Raw genomic sequence first — 18,446 nt, 5'->3', positions numbered from 1 at the left:
AAGCTGTGCTCAAGTGGCATCTTATTCTGCAGTGAGAGCAGAGTGCCATGGAGAGCACGCTCAAGATTGCTTACTACTTATTGCTAGGATTTATCTATCCATTTGGGGAACTTGACTGTTTACTATTCTTGTGAAATCCTTGATGAATTATATAAAGCAATAAAAATAGTAGCAACTTGCATGTATATTGTGCTTTAACATGAGAAAGCACCCCAAAGCAGTGGGCTGTGTCATCAGGTATGTCATCAAACCAAAGATATCCAGACCATACAGGAGCTTTTAGGGAAGATGACCTAAAGCTTAATCAAGAGGTAGATTCTAAGGAGCATTTCAAAACAGGAGAGATAATTGCAGAGATGGACAGGTTCAGGGAAGGAGTTCCACAGCTCAAAGTCTCTGCAACTGAAGGCATGGCTGCCAGTGGTGGAATAAAGAAAACCAGTAATGTGTAAAAATACAGAATTTAGGAACTTTGAGATCTCCAGAGGGTTTAGGGTCTGGGAAAGTTAGAAGCAAGGAGTGGAGAGGCTTCGGAGGGAATTGAAAATAAAAATGGGAATTTTAAAATTGAGACATTGCTTAAAAAGAAGCCACTTTGGATTAGTTTAAGTTATGGAAGGTGGAACTAAAATAGTTTATCCACAGATGCTACCAGATCCATGGAGCGTTTTCAAAATGTTCTATTTTTATTTCCAGCTTCCACAGTATTTTGTTTTTAACTGTCTCTTCAACCTCACAGGTAACCACCTCTGTTTCACCTTTACTTCGTCCCCAACTTTGGGAGCATTTTGCTACTGTAAAGGCAATATATTAATGCAGTAGCTGGGACCTTGGGTATCTCACTCACTTTATGAAAAGGTGCCAAGTCACTCTATTGGATGTTGCAGAATAAGATTGGCTATATCTTACTCGAGTCCATCAGTTTGGAGGTACTGATGGGTCTTCCTCTGGCATCAAATCTTTGGATGCATTAATCCTATCCAGCGAGAGCTGTTGGACAGTCATTTGTGAGCAGCTCTTGAAATTGGCAGGGACGTTAGTCAGCATGGGCCAGTTTGGGTTGAAGGGCCTGTTTCCATACTGTGTTACTGTGACTCCATGAAAGCTGTAGATGCTGCTGGGAGGAATTCAATATCCAGAGAACCAGTGTTTTGGGTGGGGGGAGAGTTATGAATGACATGAGGAAGCTAGAGACAAGTGGAAGCAAGGACAATGGGGTGCTTCTCAGCAGCCACCATTACTGCAACTCCATTTTGAGGTTTGAAAGAAGTTTTAACCTGTAGGTGAAATTTGAACGCGGGGTTGTGGTGGTGAAGATCTGGGGTTGGTGGGGTGTGGGGCAGTTCCATGCTAGCCACTGGTGGCCCAGTCTTCCGTTTTGCGATGGCCTGACTTAAGGGCCCCAATTGGTGGCACAGTGGGAAGGCTGATTTTATGCCTTTCTGCCCAAAACTTAATTTGGGATGTGACAGGAAGATGAGAGGGTTGTGGGATGCCACCATCCCACCTAATTAAGTTGCCTTCCCAGCTTTAGCACCAATGCCTCCATACAGGAAGATTCCACCAGTTTACAAGTTGCTGCCATCACTAACTGATGTGACAATATGACTACCAAATACAACCCTAAGACATAAGAAGTAGGCCATTCAGCCCCTTGAGTCTGTTACAGTTTTCAGTGAGATCATGTCTAACCTGATAATTGTTAATTCCACTTTCCTACCTCTGTGCCGCAACTTTCTGCAGTCTCTCTCCATCTAATAATCAGCTCTAGTGCTAAACTTCACAGTTACCCATGTTCCATTTCATCTGCCAAATTTTTGCGCAATCCTTAACCTGTCCATATCCCTCCGTAGACTCTATTTCATCCTCACCATTTGCCTTCCACTAATTTTTGTGTCATTTACAAACTTATCCCACATACACTTTCTTCCTCAAAGTCATTTATATATATTGTAATTAATAGTGGTCACAGCACTGATCCCTGTGATGCTCCATTAATTACAGGTTGCCATCCTAAAAATGCCCCATTTATTCCAACTCTCTGCCTTCTATTAGTTAGCGAGTCCATGCCAATAAACTACCCCAACAACATGGACCGTTATTATGAAGCCTCATGTGTGGCACTTTATCAAACACATGTTGGAAATCCAAAAAACTACGTCTGCTAGTTCCCCAGTATCTCTCCTGCTTGTAATTTTCTGCAAGAATCCAGATATGTTTGTCAGGCATGACTATCACCCCCCCCCCCCCCCCCCCCCCCCCCCCCCCCCCAAAATGATGCCATGCTGACTCTGCTTGATTATATTTTGTGTTTCTTAATTGTAGACTCGGACATTTAACAAATGTTAAGCTAACTAGTTTATAGTTTTATTTTGTTTCCTATTTTGAATAAGGGTGTTACATTGGCAGTTTTCCAATTCTCTGGGACTTTTCAAGAATGCTTGGAAGATTATTGCTCTGGAAGCTTGGTTCAAGTGAAGCCCCTACCACAGGAACAGCTCCCTTCTATCCCAGCACTGGTGCCAGTGAAGAATAAATTGAAACACTTCCACATCAATCTTTGAGCTATTAGTTTAATTCAATTCCTTAAATTAGCCAGTTTGCCTGTGGCTCAGGCAGAAATTCCAAGATTTTTAAGTTCTGCTTTTCATCTTCAATCCTTAATAAAATGTTTTTCAGCAGAACCTCCTTTTTGGTTCTGTCAATGTCATTGGTACTAACGCGGACAATGACAACTGCATCTCTCTCCTCCCACTCCAAGTTCCTATCCAACCCTGAGGAGATTTAATTAATCTTGGCATTGGGTAGACAGTACACTTTTGGGACTCACGCCCATAGCTTCAGAGAACAGTATCTATCATCCTAATTATACTGTCCCCTAGCACTACCATTACCTCACCCACATCTTGCATAGCTCCCTGTATTACAGTCAGTTTGCTCATCCTGCATTACCCACTCTCGTTCATCCAGCTTGCAGCAAACTTTTAACTGTTGGACACTTGCAGGGGCCAGGGTTCCTTGAATGCTACCTCCACTCCCCATATCTGCTTCTACTGTCATACCTTCCCATTTCTGATTACAGACCAAATTTGAAAGGCTTAATTTGAGGGGTGTGACCATCACCTGGAGTTAAGTGTGCAGATAACTATCCCCTTCCTTCCATGCCTGCAGCTCCGACACCAATATTTTAATTTGCAGCCGAGGTATCTTGAGCTGCGGACACCTTCGGCAGATGTGTTCACCTTGAATGACCTTAGTGTGCAGCAGCAACAACACAACACCTGTTTTGTCATTACGTAGGAAGTAGCAAGCGTCTTTAAGGTTATATGCATTGGTGGTTTTTAAATATGTATGCCCTTTAGAAAATTAGATACATATTCCATTTACTCAAATATAGCTCCCCTTTTAAAAGAAGCATTTGGATTTTATCTGGAAATTTGTATACTGCAGCACTCACCGCAGGAGTGTTCCAAAGAGAATAGACCTGTGTTTGAAGAAGAGAAAATTGCAGTATTAAGTGTGTGTGGAACTAATTGGATAGCGTTTACAAAGAACCAGAACAAGCATGGTGGGCTGAATTACTACATTCTGAGCTGTATCTTTGTATGTAGTGATTTAAAATTGTAATAGTAGAGAAAAAACATGAAGTGTTTGATAAAATGTTTCAGTAGTTTGAAAGGCAGACCAAAAATAATGATACTCTTAAAACAAAGTTAATTTTGGTGCTGACACTTACACCCCATCCAGCTTTCAATTACTGATCTCAGTTTAGTTGGATTTATTGTCTTGACTGCTGTTTTTTCTTATCTAACAACTGGTGTTTAAAATTGAGAAACTTGCTCAATAATTTAAGAGGAGTGAGTCATGCATCGTGGGCCATTAAAAACATGTCACATGGCACTGGAGTCATGTGCAGGCCTAACTAGAGAAGAGTTTAGTGGACTCCCTTCCCTGAGTGACATCAGTAACCCATGCCAAAGATGTGTCATTAGGTTCTTTATGTCTTATTACCATTCTGGGTTGGCACCAGAAACATGACCTCAAGTTCAAGTTTGCGAATTGTCACAGAAAGATTTGAGCTTAATATCTCTGGGCTACTCACCAGATACTGTCAACACCATATTAATGTATCTTGCCATCTTTCTTCTTACTAACAGAAGAGATAAGTGCATCCCCAGCTTGTAGGTATTTTCTAATCAACCTGTTCAGAGATGTTATTACACACTCCTTGAACAGATAGGACTTTGAACCCAGGCCTTCTGGCTCAGAGGTAGGGACCACTTTACCCAGCCTGAATCCTACACTACCTTTGAAAAATGCAATGTCCCACCTTTGTGCCATAAGTTAGGTTCAGCTGGTCCTTTTATTTTGAGGGTGGGCCTATTGGAGATTGCTGGCCCTACCCTCCCCTTGCTGTAGCTGTATCATTTATGTTCTCTGTTTCTCACCAGCTTGCTAAGTACTCGCTGCGGCCTTTCTGCACTGTCTGCAGCCGACACTTCAAAACCCCCCGCAAGTTTGTGGAGCACATGAAGTCGCCAGAGCACAAGCAGAAAGTGGAAGAGGTACACTATGCTTTTTCTAGGCTTTTCACTTGTTTCCATAGTGGAATACAGGGGAAATTAAAAATGAGAAAAATATTTACATCTTGCTTATGAATAGCCATTCTCATGCTTGACGAGAGAACAGTCAGGTTGCAGTCTTCAAAATCATACTGCATTTATTTAGTGCATTTAACTACATTGAAAGTGCTTCACAAGACTATTATCAAACAAAACTTGACACTAAGGTATATGGAGAGATGTTAGATAAACTAAAAATATATGAAAAGAGATGTTTAGGGAGAGTGTTCCAGATCTTAGGCCCTTTTGGTCTGCAGGCATGGGCACCAAATGTGATGGAAGGAAAGTTGAGGAACAACTGAGCCTAGAACTGGAAACGAACAGGGATTTTTAAGGATTGGAGGATTTAAGGAGGGGTCACAGCAGTTGTGAAGATTGAGGTGCTGAAGGGTTTTGAACACAAGGATGAGAATTTTAAAATCAGTGTTGCTGGATTGCGAGCTGATGGAACTTAATGACCATCCTATTTAGGGATGACAAGACTGCTCATATATCTGATAAGAGATGAGTTGGACATTGAGTGCACTTTAACTCCGTAGCCAAATAGTTGTAAATTGACATTCAATAGTTGTAAATTTTCATTTATCTATAAAAAGTGTTATCATCTGACTGTTTTTTAGTTCCCAACTTGCCTGTCCAGTCCTACTTTTATCTTAGTTTCAGAAGGTTGTGGGTTTGAGCTCCGTATCACTATGCTCACATTCCATTGTGATACTAAAGGAGTACATGCATCTTTTGACTAAAACATTAATAGAGGTTCTTTCTACTGACACCAGAGCTGTAAGGGAAACTGGTAGCATTGGATTCTAAAAAGAGAGAGTCAGAAAAGCTAAACACTTTCTTCATCCCAAGTAATACTGTGATTTTCTCTACTTTCTTCTGATTCACTCTTATTTCTGGTTATAACAGTCTAAATCAACTCAGGAATGATCGGAGTGAGCAGACTCGCTGTACACTGAACAGTGTACAATGTGCATTGCACTTGCAATAATGTGTACTCCATTCTTGGTGACTTAGTAACACAATTATTGCCAACAGTAGTAGTTGAACTTGAGTGATGAAGGACTGAGCCTGTCGATCACACATTTCCAAGACAGGCATACTACTGTTTGGACTGTTGACCACCTATGCTCAAAGGTTTTCAACTTGACTCACTTGCTGGAAAACCTGCAGATGTGTTATTGCTCAAATTCTCATGAATGATTTTTAGTATACATCTGAAAATAGGAATTATTAGCACCACTAGGCTATTCTGCTCCTGAAATCTGCTTTGCCATTTGATAAAATGATGGCTAATCTGATTGTGGCCTCAGCTCTACCTCCTCATGTATCCCCTATAGTCTTTGACTCTTTTGTCAGTCAAGAATCTATTTAACTCAGCCACAAATATATTCGATGACCCTGCCTTTCCTATTCTGAGAGAGAGAATTCCACAGATTAATGACCTTCTGAGAGAGGAAAAAGAAAATCTCATCTCCATCTTAATGGAAAACCCTTTAGTTTGAAATGGTGTCCCAAAGTACTGTCTGTCCCGCAGAAGGAGACATCCTTTCAGCATCCATCTTGTCGGTCTCCCTCAGAAACTTTATGTTTCATTAGATTGCTGATGAATCTTCTAAGTTCCAATGGACACAAGCCCAACCTGTCTACCTTTCGCTCACAAGAGAGCCCCTTCATCTTAGAAACAGAAACAGAAACAGAAACTGCTGGACAAGCTCAGCAGGTCTGGCAGCATCTGTGAAGAAAAAATCATAGTTAATGTTTCAGGTCCCGTGACCCTTCCTCATCCTAGCAGTGAGTTATGTGAACCTTGTCTGAACTGCACACCACAACAATTTATTGAATTGTACGAACTCCCCTCGTTCTAATCCAAAGAGTTGTAGCTGTAATTTAACCGTTCAGTAGCTTTATGGACTCCATTGAATCTTGTTACATGTTTTTTGATATGCAGGATAAAGTGCCTGCCTTCATAGTGACTGAAATTTCTGCCCTAGAAAATAGAAATGGAACATTTATATTATCAAGTCATTCAAGCATTACTGAGCAAAAGCACATACAGTTGAATCTTCCCTTTGTTCACAGATTACTTAAATTACAAATGCTTCTGTTTTAGAGGACAAGGTTTGTACACTCGTAAACTGACAAGAATATTTTTTGGCACCTAGCAATACTTTGCCTGCCAAACCTACAATATTCTAACAGTACTAGACAGGTTAAACTCAGCTAGGTTGTTCCTGTAACCAGGCAGTCCAAAACCAGGGGCCATGGTCTAAGTATACTGGTCGGCCATTTAAGACTGAGATGAGGAGAAATGTTTTCATCCAGAGAGTGGTGAGTCTGTGGTATTCTGTGCCACAGAATGTGGTTGTGGCCAAAACTTTGAATGTTTTCAAGAAGGAGTTAGACATAGTTTTTTTAGGGCTGAAGGGATCAAAGGGTATTGGGAGGAAGAGGGAACAGGGTGCTGAGTTGAATGATTGGCCATGATCACATTGAATGGTGGTGCAATCTCAAAGGGCTGAATAGCCTACTTTTCCTCCTAATTTTATTGCATTCCTCCACTCCAATTATTTATCCATCCATCCTGTTTGACTAAATACAATTTCTATTGTTTTTTTTAAATGCCAAAATCGTATTTACTCTGAACTTCTCTAAGCTTTCTCTAAAGTGGATAACTTGTGGAGCCATGAGGCTGAACATTATTTAGTTGCTCACTGCACATGCTCTCAAATGTAGTATTTATTTGTTGTGTGCAAGGACTGGGAAAAAAAGTTAGGCTGTCAAAACTTTTGTCTTGCACTGACCAGAGCAAAATCGCAAGGATACCAAATTTTAAAGGGAATAACAGTTTGTATTGCATTGGAAGAGGATTCTGATTGGTAGGCAGATAGACTTGCACATCTATATATTACTTAGCTACATACCCCTTAGCAGCAACATTTGAAAATGTGGGATCAGATTACACGTGTATGTTGATGGTATTCCTCCTTTGTCACTGTCTCATATTTAACCATGTGTTCATAACTATGGCAGTCTATTTGACACCAGGCTCCCTTTACAATCTCACATCCTCTCAATCACAAATGTTGCTTCCCTGACATTGTCTGCTCCACCTCACCCTGTCTGCTGCCAAAACATTTACGTGTGTCTTTGTCACCTCCAGGTTTGACTGTTCAATAAGGTGCTGAGATACCTCCTTTACAAGTTCAACCGCAGAAATTCATCATTAGCCAATTGGAGTGCTGAATTGAATGGCTGGTCAGGGCACTGAAAGAAAGACTAATCAGGGCAGATAAAAGTAGTCCTATTGACTACCTGTTTAGGGAAAGAAATTTGTATTCTAGCCACTCTGTGTTGAACTGTGTAAAATTTCAGTTCATTCAGTATTTGATCCCTGTACCAGTCACTGCTCCAAGTCCCACTCATTTATCCTGAGCCCACTGATCTTTCTTGGTTCCTGAGCTCCCAACGTCTCATCCTTGTGTCTCAGTTTCTGGAAATAAGAAATTGAATGGGAAGATACTGGATATGCACAGCTGGTCAGGCACCCTCTGTGGAGAGAGGAAGTTAAGCTTACTGTTTTGGGGTTAATGATCTTTTTTCAGAAATTGGCTGTTAATTTCTTGAGCAGCCACACTTACCAAAATAATATTTTGTGGTCCTGTACATTTCAGTTAATTAATCTGTTTCAGCTGATTTTACTGAGAACTGCATATTTTGTATCAGTTACACTTCTGATATGGGAGAACGTTTTTTTCAGAGTTGTTAGATTTACAATTATTCCCCCCTCTATTGTTTTATTTGTTGACTGCTTGCAATAATGAGGCCATTAGTTAAGTGTGTGGACTGTATAGACTAGAGTGGCCAACAATGCCACTCAGTCATTTGTACCAAATAGTCCAGCGTGGGCTGAATAACATCAGATTTTCCATTAATTGGAGACTGATTGATTGATTAATTCATATCCAGTCTCAAATCAGAGCAGTATATTGGATTTTAATCAGCATCCACCTTCCACTATCAATGCAGTTTAGCTCCAGGATGTATGTTCTGCTGGATAAAATACAGCAAATTGTCAATCAAGATTGACAGCTAAATAAAAAAACCGTAGTGTTGCAAGATAACCACTCCTTCATTACCACTGCATCAGAATTCTGAAAGTCTATATCTGGCTCTACTAAGGACAACCATCACAGCAAAGGCTGCAGCAGTTGCTGGAGAAGCCCTAGTGCCATTTTTTTATAAATGCGATCTTGCTTACATTATCCACTTTACTTCCTTGCGTTAGAATGAATACAGTTCAGACAATAAAATCAGATGAGCTCAGACAGTATTGCTGCACTTGTGGGATGTTATGGAGAGGAGATGAGGTTGACACTTCTCTGATAATTAAAACTGAAACACCTAGAGAAGCTCACCTCGCCTCGAAATCTGTTAAAGGAAATGTGAAAAGTCGTATAACCTGCCTCTCTCCTCTCAATCTGTTATGAAGGACAGGTGAAATAAAATGAACTCTTGACCGTACTCTACAGCCAACAAGTGACAATTTATTTATCTAACTCTAACAGTTAACAAATTAATAGAACTACTAACAAACTATAATTCTGCCTTAACTACTAACTATTCCCAAATAAAACAAAATTCTAATGATATGATGTTCCAGTAGATACAAATCCCACTTATATAAACCAAATTAATAAAAAAAATTAAAAGTTAAAATTTAATCTCTCGAAATCACAGTCAGTATAAGTGTTCCGGAATGTTCTCTGCTGTCCTTCAGTCAGGAATGCCTTCCTCCATCAAATTCTTGTGTCAGGAATATTAGCTAAGAGTGCCATAGTGCTTACTTTGAGAGCTTTGAAATTTCTGAGAGAGCCAGTGAGTTTCTCTTCAGGTGGCAGTTTGCTCTTACACCAATTTTCAAATAACCTCTTCTTTTATACCCTTACAACAGGATTGGTCCTAGGTTGTCAAAACCATCAGATTTATATTGGGCTTTGGTATCCAGGACCTGGTTTAAATTAATTGGCTATATTCAAAAACCTGCTATCCTGGTAAAAATGCTGCTTTGCCTGCTAACGGTACAGCCTTTTGATACAGTGTTTCAATTTTAAGAACTCTCTATGTATCTATTGCTGCCTTCTAACGTCCTGCCTTCCAATCCACAAACACTCTGCCCAACTTCGCAACAGGGAGGGTGTAATATTATTGTGACAAGTTTACTTAAGCAGTTTCTACCAAAAATATAGACTAAGAAATTTGAGGGAGAGAATTGTTCTCTGAAAGTGGGTGTGGATGCACAATATTTAATTCCTGATTCTATGGATAACATTTGATACAAAAATCAAATGTCATGCAACGTGAACATATAATCATCATTAGCATGTGTAATAATCAAACGTGCATTTTGTTTTCAGGTTAAGCAGCAGCGTAGCTCCCAGGATAAAGACCAGGCTGGACAAGATGATCCAGAGGACCTTATCACTGTTGATGCAGTTGGTTGCTTTGATGAAGATGATGAAGAAGGGATGACTGAGGAGGATGATGATAGCATTTCTGATTGTTTAAGTGATAGGGATTCTCAGGTTTGTCAATATCCTGTTAGAACGGTTTGTATTTCCCTGCATTCAGGTATTTCTTAACCCTACTTTATGATTTTATTGGAGGTGACAAATATTATATAGCTGTATTTTAAAATACTGTGTAACAATTGTTACGGGCTTTGCAATGTGTATTTCCTTGATGTCATGGGCCCTTCAATACTGTTTTAAATGTGATGTTGCATTAGTATATGATGACATCAATTCCTTTTATTGAAAATCAAGCACCTCTACTACAACATCCAAATGCCCTTATACAGTGCTTTTAACTTGGTTGAACATCCCATCTGCTTCAAAGCATTTTGCAACAGAATTTGATAAGTCAGGTAAGGAGATTCGAGGGCGGAGTCACCAAATGCTTAATTAATGAAGGAAGCTTTTAAGACTGTTTTAAAGGGAAGAGGGTGGAGGACAGGTTTAAGGATTTCAACAACTTAGATTTGAAGCAGCTGAAGACACAGCCACCATCTATGTTCTACGTTCTAATTGAAATTGGAGGTATGCAGAATTTGATACATGTGGAAAACCCAGAGGATTATAGACACAAAAACAGAAGTTGCTGGAAAAGCTCAGCAGGTCTGGCAGCATCTGTGAAGAGAAATCAGAATTAACATTTCGGGTCTGGTGACCCTTACTCAGAGGATTATAGAGTTGAAGAAGGTTAGAGATTGTTATGGGTGGAGACATTGGAAAGATTTGAAATAAATAGCCTAGAATTTTAACATTCTGGTTTTCGAGACTGGGAGCTAATATGGGTCATTGGACTCAAAGTTGGGAAATGTGTAATAGTCCAATTGAAAACTTACACTGGAGGAGTAAAATGCAGAGACACCGTAGAGGCTTTTAAAGTATTGAAAGGTGTGAGGTTGAAATTAGAAACCGATTGGTAGTGATTGTAAGACAATACCTTAAGTCCTAAATTTACGACCCTTGAGCAAGGTCAGAAGTCATACCCAAAGAATGGAAAATATGTAGAATAGCCAATCTGGACAAGGAAATATATTTAGCAGCCAATAACTCTTTGTAAAAAGAAACTGGATTAATAAGACAATGGAATAATGACAATAGAGGAATTATTCTATATAAAATCCGAAAGAACTGTGGATGCTGTAAATCAGGAACAAAAACAGAAGTTGCTGGAAAAGCTCAGCAGGTCTGGCAGCATCAGTGAAGGAAGAAACAGAGTTAACGTTTCGGGTCCGGTGACCCTTCCCTCTGAACTGAGGAAGGGTCACCAGACCCAAAACGTTAACTCTGTTTTTTCCTTCACAGATGCTGCCAGACCTGCTGAGTTTTTCAGCAACTTTGTTTTTGTTGTTGAGGAATTATTTTGTTTATCTGTTTTGAGAGGAGAAAAAAGACTCAATGGGTCTTAAATTAGGGGGTCAAATATTGTATATGGAGTGGGAAGGGTGTAGAAATGTCGATGATGAAATGTCCTTAAATAACTCTGGATGGGACTGATAACCTTTTTCACGTGGATTTTGTTAATTGCGTGGCTTCCCTGAAATGGCATGAAATTTTATAGCCTCTTGAATAAAATGTATTTTTTCAAAAGGGGAGGAAAGAAGTAAACATATGCTTTGTACATTTAGGCATTGCTGTCAGAGTTTGAGAAGGAGCCATATGATGCTGAGGCTGTGTATGGTGAGTACAAAAGAAGTAAGCTAATGTATTTAGCTCAGTGCTTTTTTTCCATTAAAATCTATCAAGCTTGTTTAAATAACACATTAGAGAATTTTAATGGATATTTTAGTCTGCAAGTAAAATAACTGTTAACCTCTGATTTCACAACAATTTTAGTTCAACCAAATGAATTGACTTGGTAACATCCAGTTGTGTTTACATAGCACCAGAAATGCCCTAAAGCAGTTCCCAGACACATAAATAGACAAAGATTGATACAATGCCTATAAGTGCATTAGGATAGATGATTAAGAGTTTGGTTAAGAGAGGTATACTTTAAGGAGGGTCTTAAAAGAAGAAAGGAAAAACAAATAGGTTTTGGGAGGGATAACAGAGCTCAGGGCCTAGGTGGCTGAAGGTACAGCTGCCAGCGGAGGGTTCATGAGGCCAGAGTTTGAGGAATGCAAAATTCTCAGAGAGTTACATTGTTAGAGGTGTTTATAGATGCATGGAAAAATGAGATCATAGATGGATTTGAGCACTAGGATGAAAATTTTAAATTTGTGGCATTAGTGAGTTGGAAACCAGAATAGCAGTGTTGGTTTTACAGGACTTGATGAGGGCCAGGATTTGGGTGAGTTCATGTTTATGGAAGGTGCAAGGTAGGAGGCTTTTCAGAGTATTGGAATAGGTAAGCCTCAATGAAATAGAAGCGCGAATGTAGGTTTCAGCGGCGTTGGACTCAGAGAGGGCTGGAGACAAGCGATATTGCAGTGAAAGAAGTGGGTATTATTGATAATGGAAAGGATACAGGATCTGATGGGTTACAGTCTGGGTTGAGTAGGATGGAGTTGCATGAAGTGGTAAGTAGAATGTGGGGTCAAATCAATAATGAGTGAAGCAGCTTGAGTTTAAGTCTAAGCCAGTAGTAAATAAAGGGACAATCCCAGATTTAAAAGGAAAGAAACTGTTTTCAGTGTCAATTGGCAAAGAAGTCAGGAATGGAAACTGGGTGCTCTGCAGATGAGTGGGAATAGGGTTGAGAGAACTGTTGGGTCTTTCAGCTAAGGAGAGGACATGAGCATCAATGGAAGGGCAACCAGATGTCAGTCTGAGGTAGTGTAAGGGTCTGTGTAATTGGACAATAATCTGAAGGCCGGGATTAATTCATCAAAGAAATTCCAACCCTCGTGGCAGCTGGGAAATTTAAGTTGTTAATAGGTTTTTTGAAAGCACCTGGAACAAAGTGTTAGTTTTTGTAACTATGACCCAGTAAATAACTGGATTACCAGGCCAGTCAGTTGTACCAAACCGTTGCAAACATGTCACTGTAGGATGACCTCCACGATAAGGACTGCAGCAGTTCAAGAAGCTTGTTCACTACCACTTTCTGATGGTCAGGTGAGGACAGGCAATAAATATTGGCTTTGCCAGTGATGCCAGTTTCCCCCTTTTTAAAAAAACAACTAGAAAAGGAGAACAAGGGCAGGGAAGATTACATGGGTGGGAGAGCGAATGATGCAGTGAAGGCCACTGAATGGTTCATCTCAGTCTTGTTGGCTTTGGTGCTAAAGAGGTCTGTGAGCTTTTTGCATTTTTGGAGGAGTGAGGTGAAAAATGTTTAAGGAGAATAGTTGGTAACTGAGAAAAGAATCTACAGATTATCTTGTCTGGAGTGTCTCCAAAATTTCTCCAAATGTTTGTTGCCAGAAAAATTGGAATGTTGATGTTTTTGTTGTTACATATTTTTATCTTTGCTAAAATGCTTGTTCTATGGAGACTGTTGTGTGTTGTGGTTAACATCAGTGGTTTAAAATGATCGATGTTCTTTTTAATTCCAGCAGAACCCTCAATGTTTTTTAAAAAAAAACAAGCTTCCTAAGTAAAATAATTTGGGCACAGTGCACAGCACTTAACTGCATTCAGATTTGTTTGTTTTGGTTAGCGATTCATTAATTTCCCTCTGAACAGAATCACGCAACAATGATATATTAAACATTAATGTTGTGGAGGAAGAGGATGCATTGTCAGATTAATATAAACAGAAACAACTCTGTCCCTCCTTTGATAGTTAATCTGCGATTATCTTGTGCTATTGGCTTGCAAAGTGGGAATAGTCTGATTTTATTTTTAAAGGGGAAGGAAAATGTGTGCAACTTACTGCTTGTGCCAAGTCTCCCCCCCCCCGCCCCTCCCCTCAATCCCCATGTCAACATTCTTGCTCAAAAAATCTTAAATCAATTTTTAAAAATACCTTTTTTGTTAAATTTTCACAGCCCAGACTTCTCATGTAACGTTCCTGGATGGAGATGTCTGCATTCTGTAATGCCTGTATGCCTCTCAATAGGATCACAGTTTTGGTCTAATCTAGGAGAATTCCAGGACTAGCCAGTCCCAGATGCTTGCACAAATGTCCGGTTGTGTAGCATCCAATAGTGCACACTGCCACTGCTTTACTTGTTGCCGTCTTCACTGTCCTCCAGAACAATGCAGTTGGCATGATTTTCCCGGAACTGATCACTCTTAGAAATAGGAGTCAACCATTGAGCTATTCCACCACCATTCAATTTCATTGTGACTGCTCTGAACCTCAGCTCCATTTAGCAGCTTGGATCCTCCGAATCTGCCGAAAACCTATCTTTCTCAGCCTTCAATACTCAAATTGACTGCCAGTGTCCACAGCTTTCAAGAAGTGCAGGATTCAGAATTCTGCTATCTTTTGTGTGGAAAAAGTGTCAACGAATTTCACTCTTATATGGCCTAGTTCTAATTTGTCTGGATTCCTCCACCGGTGGAATTGGTTTGACTGTAATTAACCGAACAAATTCTTCAAATGTTTTAAGTATGTCGATTGGATCACTCTACAACCTTCTAAACTCAAGTCCAGACAGAACAAGCTAATGTAACTTAGACTTAAAATGAACACCATTAACCCTGATATTAAAATTTCACCTTTGACTTTGGCCGTTGCATGTTCTGCATAAATTTATCATCTTCAAGTTGCAAAATTTACCTGAATACAAGTTCAAATAAAAAAAAATTGCATTGGAGAGTTGATCAGTGAAATATATGTTTTAGCTTAACTACCACTGCTGGACCCGCAGCCATTGAGTTCACACGCTGCACAACAGAAACTTTGGAAACAAGTTTGAGTGAAACTTTTCTTTTAAAAGTTCAGCTTCTTTTCCAAAATTGGATTACCTTTACCTTATCTGGAAACATTTCATACACATCATTAGATCTCTCATCTGAAAATTTATTCTCTCATTACTTAGCCCATTCTAAGCATCTAGTATTTATCTACTTAGTGCAGATAAATTAGAGCTGTAAACTGTCAAAACTGGTTTCTGTAGCATAACTATATGTATCCAGACTCATTGCTGTGGCTTTCCATTATGGTATCATTGCAAAGCTTTCCTCTCACTAATACACATCCATGCATCTCTGAATTCTGAAAGGTGATTTCTGCTTTTTGCACATTGCCATCCTAAAATGCTGATCACGCTGACTGAGGCTGAGAGCCTGGTTTCTGTTAACTCTTATACAGCTGACTTTTTATTTAAAACAAAACTCTTGTATGCATTTCCTTTTTTTTAAACTTCTGATTTGTTTTGTGTGTTTTGATGACAAGGGCACATTCAATGTAACATACAGTGATCGTCTTGGTTCCCCTCCCCTCCACAGGCCAGGAATTTGTGGTCCCTGTGACCGGTTTCCTCTGCAAGCTGTGTCACAAATTCTACCATTCTGAGTCCACTGCCAGATTTACCCACTGCAAGTCACTGATGCATTTTCAGAACCTTCAGGTTAGATGGTTGTTCCATGATGTGGCCTGTGTTTCATTCTCTCCTCAGTACCTTTTTTCTCTCTTTTCACCTTGCCTGTTTTCTTCATTTTTTCACACTCAACCTTCATTTATACCTGCCTTCTCTTTACCTACTTAGCTCCCTCTTATCACTTTTCGCTACCCATATCCTCCCCTCTCTGCAACTCCTTTCTTCACCACACCCCCAAATCCCTTCCTACTCCACCACACTGTCTCTCTCTCTGCATTTTTCTCTTCTAATTCTGGTGTTTAGTGTTGTCTCAGACTTGCTTTAGTCCCTTCCTGTGCTGAATCCAGTTTTATTATTGTAATAACGGTAAAGACTTTTTCCAATTTAAACTTAAATGCCCTGCGCTTTTTTGGTCTTTCGCTGCTGTTTGATATAAAGTTAGTCACGTGTTTGTTGCTGGATACTTGTACCTTGCTGCTTCAGAGTTTGCCCTGATCAGTGTACCTCTACTCATTAACAGGTTAACATGACCAGGAACTTGTTTACATTTAATCTTTCTACATTTTGCCCCTCAGTTAACTTGGCAATCCTAGAAATTGGAATCTTCGGTTTAGATACAAACAAACTAAAAAGTGTTGAAATTTTGTGAACCTGTTTCCATCAATCTCTGTTCAGTCTGTTTATGAACTTGAAACACCAGGGAAAGCCATCAAATTTGGGACCGAGAGGCTGTGGGAGCAGAGTGCGATATGTTTTTGAAAACATTGCATCAAAGGAGTTTTATTGAATTTGAGTTTGAGGTACATTATTTGGGCAAACGAGATTAGCTCTGCTTTGCATCTGTCCTTATGCAAGATACTTGGATATCTTTTAAAGCTGTCAGTAATTGTGAAGAAATTCCCCTCAGTGAAAAATGGTAGTGATTAAATACTTGTACCTTTTGAAGGAAAATTAGAGCAAGTCTGTGACCCATTATGCATTCCCCTTTCATTGAACTGTTTATGTTGATGTTGGTTCACATTGTGGGTTTTGTCATTTCTTCTGTGTTTGAGGTATTTGTGCTGTATTGCAGCTTAATAGTCATCTGTCCCACGTTGCTTCACTTTTCATTTCAATGCTCATGTCTAGTTTGTAGTCTGTACTTCCAAGTCTGTCGTGTTGAAACGCATCGCCATTTTCCCATTTTCTTTATCTGCTAATCCTTGTGATTTCATATCTCTCCTTTCAACTCAACATTACAGCATTATCTCTCTTGACATGTTAATTGTTCTGCAGAAAGCGATTAAGGAAAAATGTTATGTTGTCCATTTTACGTTTCAATTAAGGGCTGATTTGCTGCTTCTACCCCCGAACGTACTGGCCTAATCACAAAACTAGGAAAGAGTTCCACAAAATACAAGTGGAGCAGATTTGGGATTTAAATACAGTCAAATTTTTGTTTGTGTCCGTGTCTGGAAGTGTACAGTGCACCCATGTCTTTTAAACTAAGCATTGGTATGTGACTTGTACTGACTGATGTGTTTGATCCATCCCTAGTTTTTTGCAGGGCAAACAAATATGGCTTATCCAGAGAATTTGTCATCCAGATTTGAGTAGGGGGTTTATTACCAGCCTCAAATCTTCATCTTTTACTTTTTCCAGTCCATTTCAAAAAAAGTAAAGCCAAGGGTACTGGGCTTTGGTTGTGCAGATTGCCATATGCTTTAAACTTTCATACGTTGAGGTCAATGGAAGCAGTGTTTTTAATTTTTCAACTTATTATTGGGTTGCTATCATAGATTTCGATCTGAATTTTTAAGCCTAACTGGAGGGAAAGGGTTGTTGACCTTTCCAATCTCTGAATCTTACTTGATCACAGATACTCAAGTGGCATTACTGGGACTTCAGATGATCTTTGGACAGTACTACACTCCAGTCTGTACTTCAATGGTGTCTAGTTGCTGATTCTGTACTGTGTTTACCTGTGGTCACAAGTGGTACCTCTTTTCACAATTGAGTAATTGAGACAGGTGGCAGGTTAGAAGTAGCCTTCTTTTAGATTTAGATAAAAGAAAAATATTGTGGATGTTGAAGATCTGAAATCCAAACAGAAAATACTGGAAATACTCAACAAGTCAGGTGGCATCCGTTGAGAAAACGTCCAGGTCAAGGCTTTAGGTCTACACTTCAAGTCAATGATCTTTCATCAGACGTTTCTATCTCCACGGGTATTGCCAGGCTTGTAGAGTATTTTTAGCATTTTGTGTTTTTATTTTGTATTTCCAGCAACTGCAGTATTTTGTTTTGTATGAAGACAAGTTGCATTGCAGCATGTTTCATTGTGGGCCTGTTCCTGTATGAATAGTTTATGCTTCATATTTGGCACAAACTCCCAGAAGATCTAAAATGCATTTTATGGCTTTACCCACTTCCAGCGTTTTGTGTGAGATTCCAGAAGTGGCGACAGCAACAGCAGAAGACCTTAAACAACCCACTCTTCTTGATTCCCAGTTATACAGTCATAGAGCTGTACAGCATGGAAACAGACCCTTCGGTCTAACTCATCCATGCCAACCAGATATCCTAAATAAATCTAGTCCTATTTGCCAGCATTTGGTCCATATCCCTCTAACCCCTTCCTATTCATATGCCCATCCAGATGCCTTTGAAATGTTGTAATTGTACCAGCCTCCACCACTTCCTTGAGCAGCTCATTCTATATACACAACACCCCTTGTGTGAAAAAGTTGCCCCTTAGGTCCCTTTTAAATCGTTCCCCTCTCATGTTAAACCTGTGCCCTCTAGTTTTGGATTCCCCTACCCTGGGGAAAAGACATTGGTAT

At 39.7% G+C, this 18,446-nt stretch overlaps 2 protein-coding genes across 4 annotated transcripts in view; both read left to right on the top strand.

The window, feature by feature from the left end:
- The window catches only part of ciz1a (cdkn1a interacting zinc finger protein 1a), a 56,876-nt gene extending 38,685 nt beyond the window's left edge, over positions 1 to 18,191 (top strand). The window contains exons 11-14 of one of the 3 annotated variants that reach the window (XM_048613650.1): positions 4,452 to 4,565; positions 10,040 to 10,207; positions 11,818 to 11,869; positions 15,533 to 18,191. In XM_048613650.1, coding sequence (XP_048469607.1) covers positions 4,452 to 4,565; positions 10,040 to 10,207; positions 11,818 to 11,869; positions 15,533 to 15,792 — 594 coding nt within the window. In that variant the 3' untranslated portion in view covers positions 15,793 to 18,191. Of the gene's footprint in view, positions 1 to 4,451; positions 4,566 to 10,039; positions 10,208 to 11,817; positions 11,870 to 14,124 lie in introns of all 3 variants that reach the window. The other 2 variants (XM_048613652.1, XM_048613651.1) reach the window with 2 other exon arrangements.
- LOC125486349 (tyrosine-protein kinase ABL1-like) overlaps positions 17,097 to 18,446 on the top strand; it is an 11,036-nt gene continuing 9,686 nt past the window's right edge. Inside the window, exon 1 of the mRNA XM_048613412.1 lies at positions 17,097 to 17,118. Within this exon, the coding sequence (XP_048469369.1) occupies positions 17,097 to 17,118 (22 nt within the window). The remainder of the gene's footprint in view (positions 17,119 to 18,446) is intronic.

The sequence above is a fragment of the Rhincodon typus genome, chromosome 28 (assembly GCF_021869965.1).
Source record: "Rhincodon typus isolate 14 chromosome 28, sRhiTyp1.1, whole genome shotgun sequence".
NCBI classification, from domain to species: Eukaryota; Metazoa; Chordata; class Chondrichthyes; order Orectolobiformes; family Rhincodontidae; genus Rhincodon; species Rhincodon typus.
Note: the sequence above shows the minus strand (reverse complement) of the source record. Positions and strands in the feature narration are given on the sequence as shown.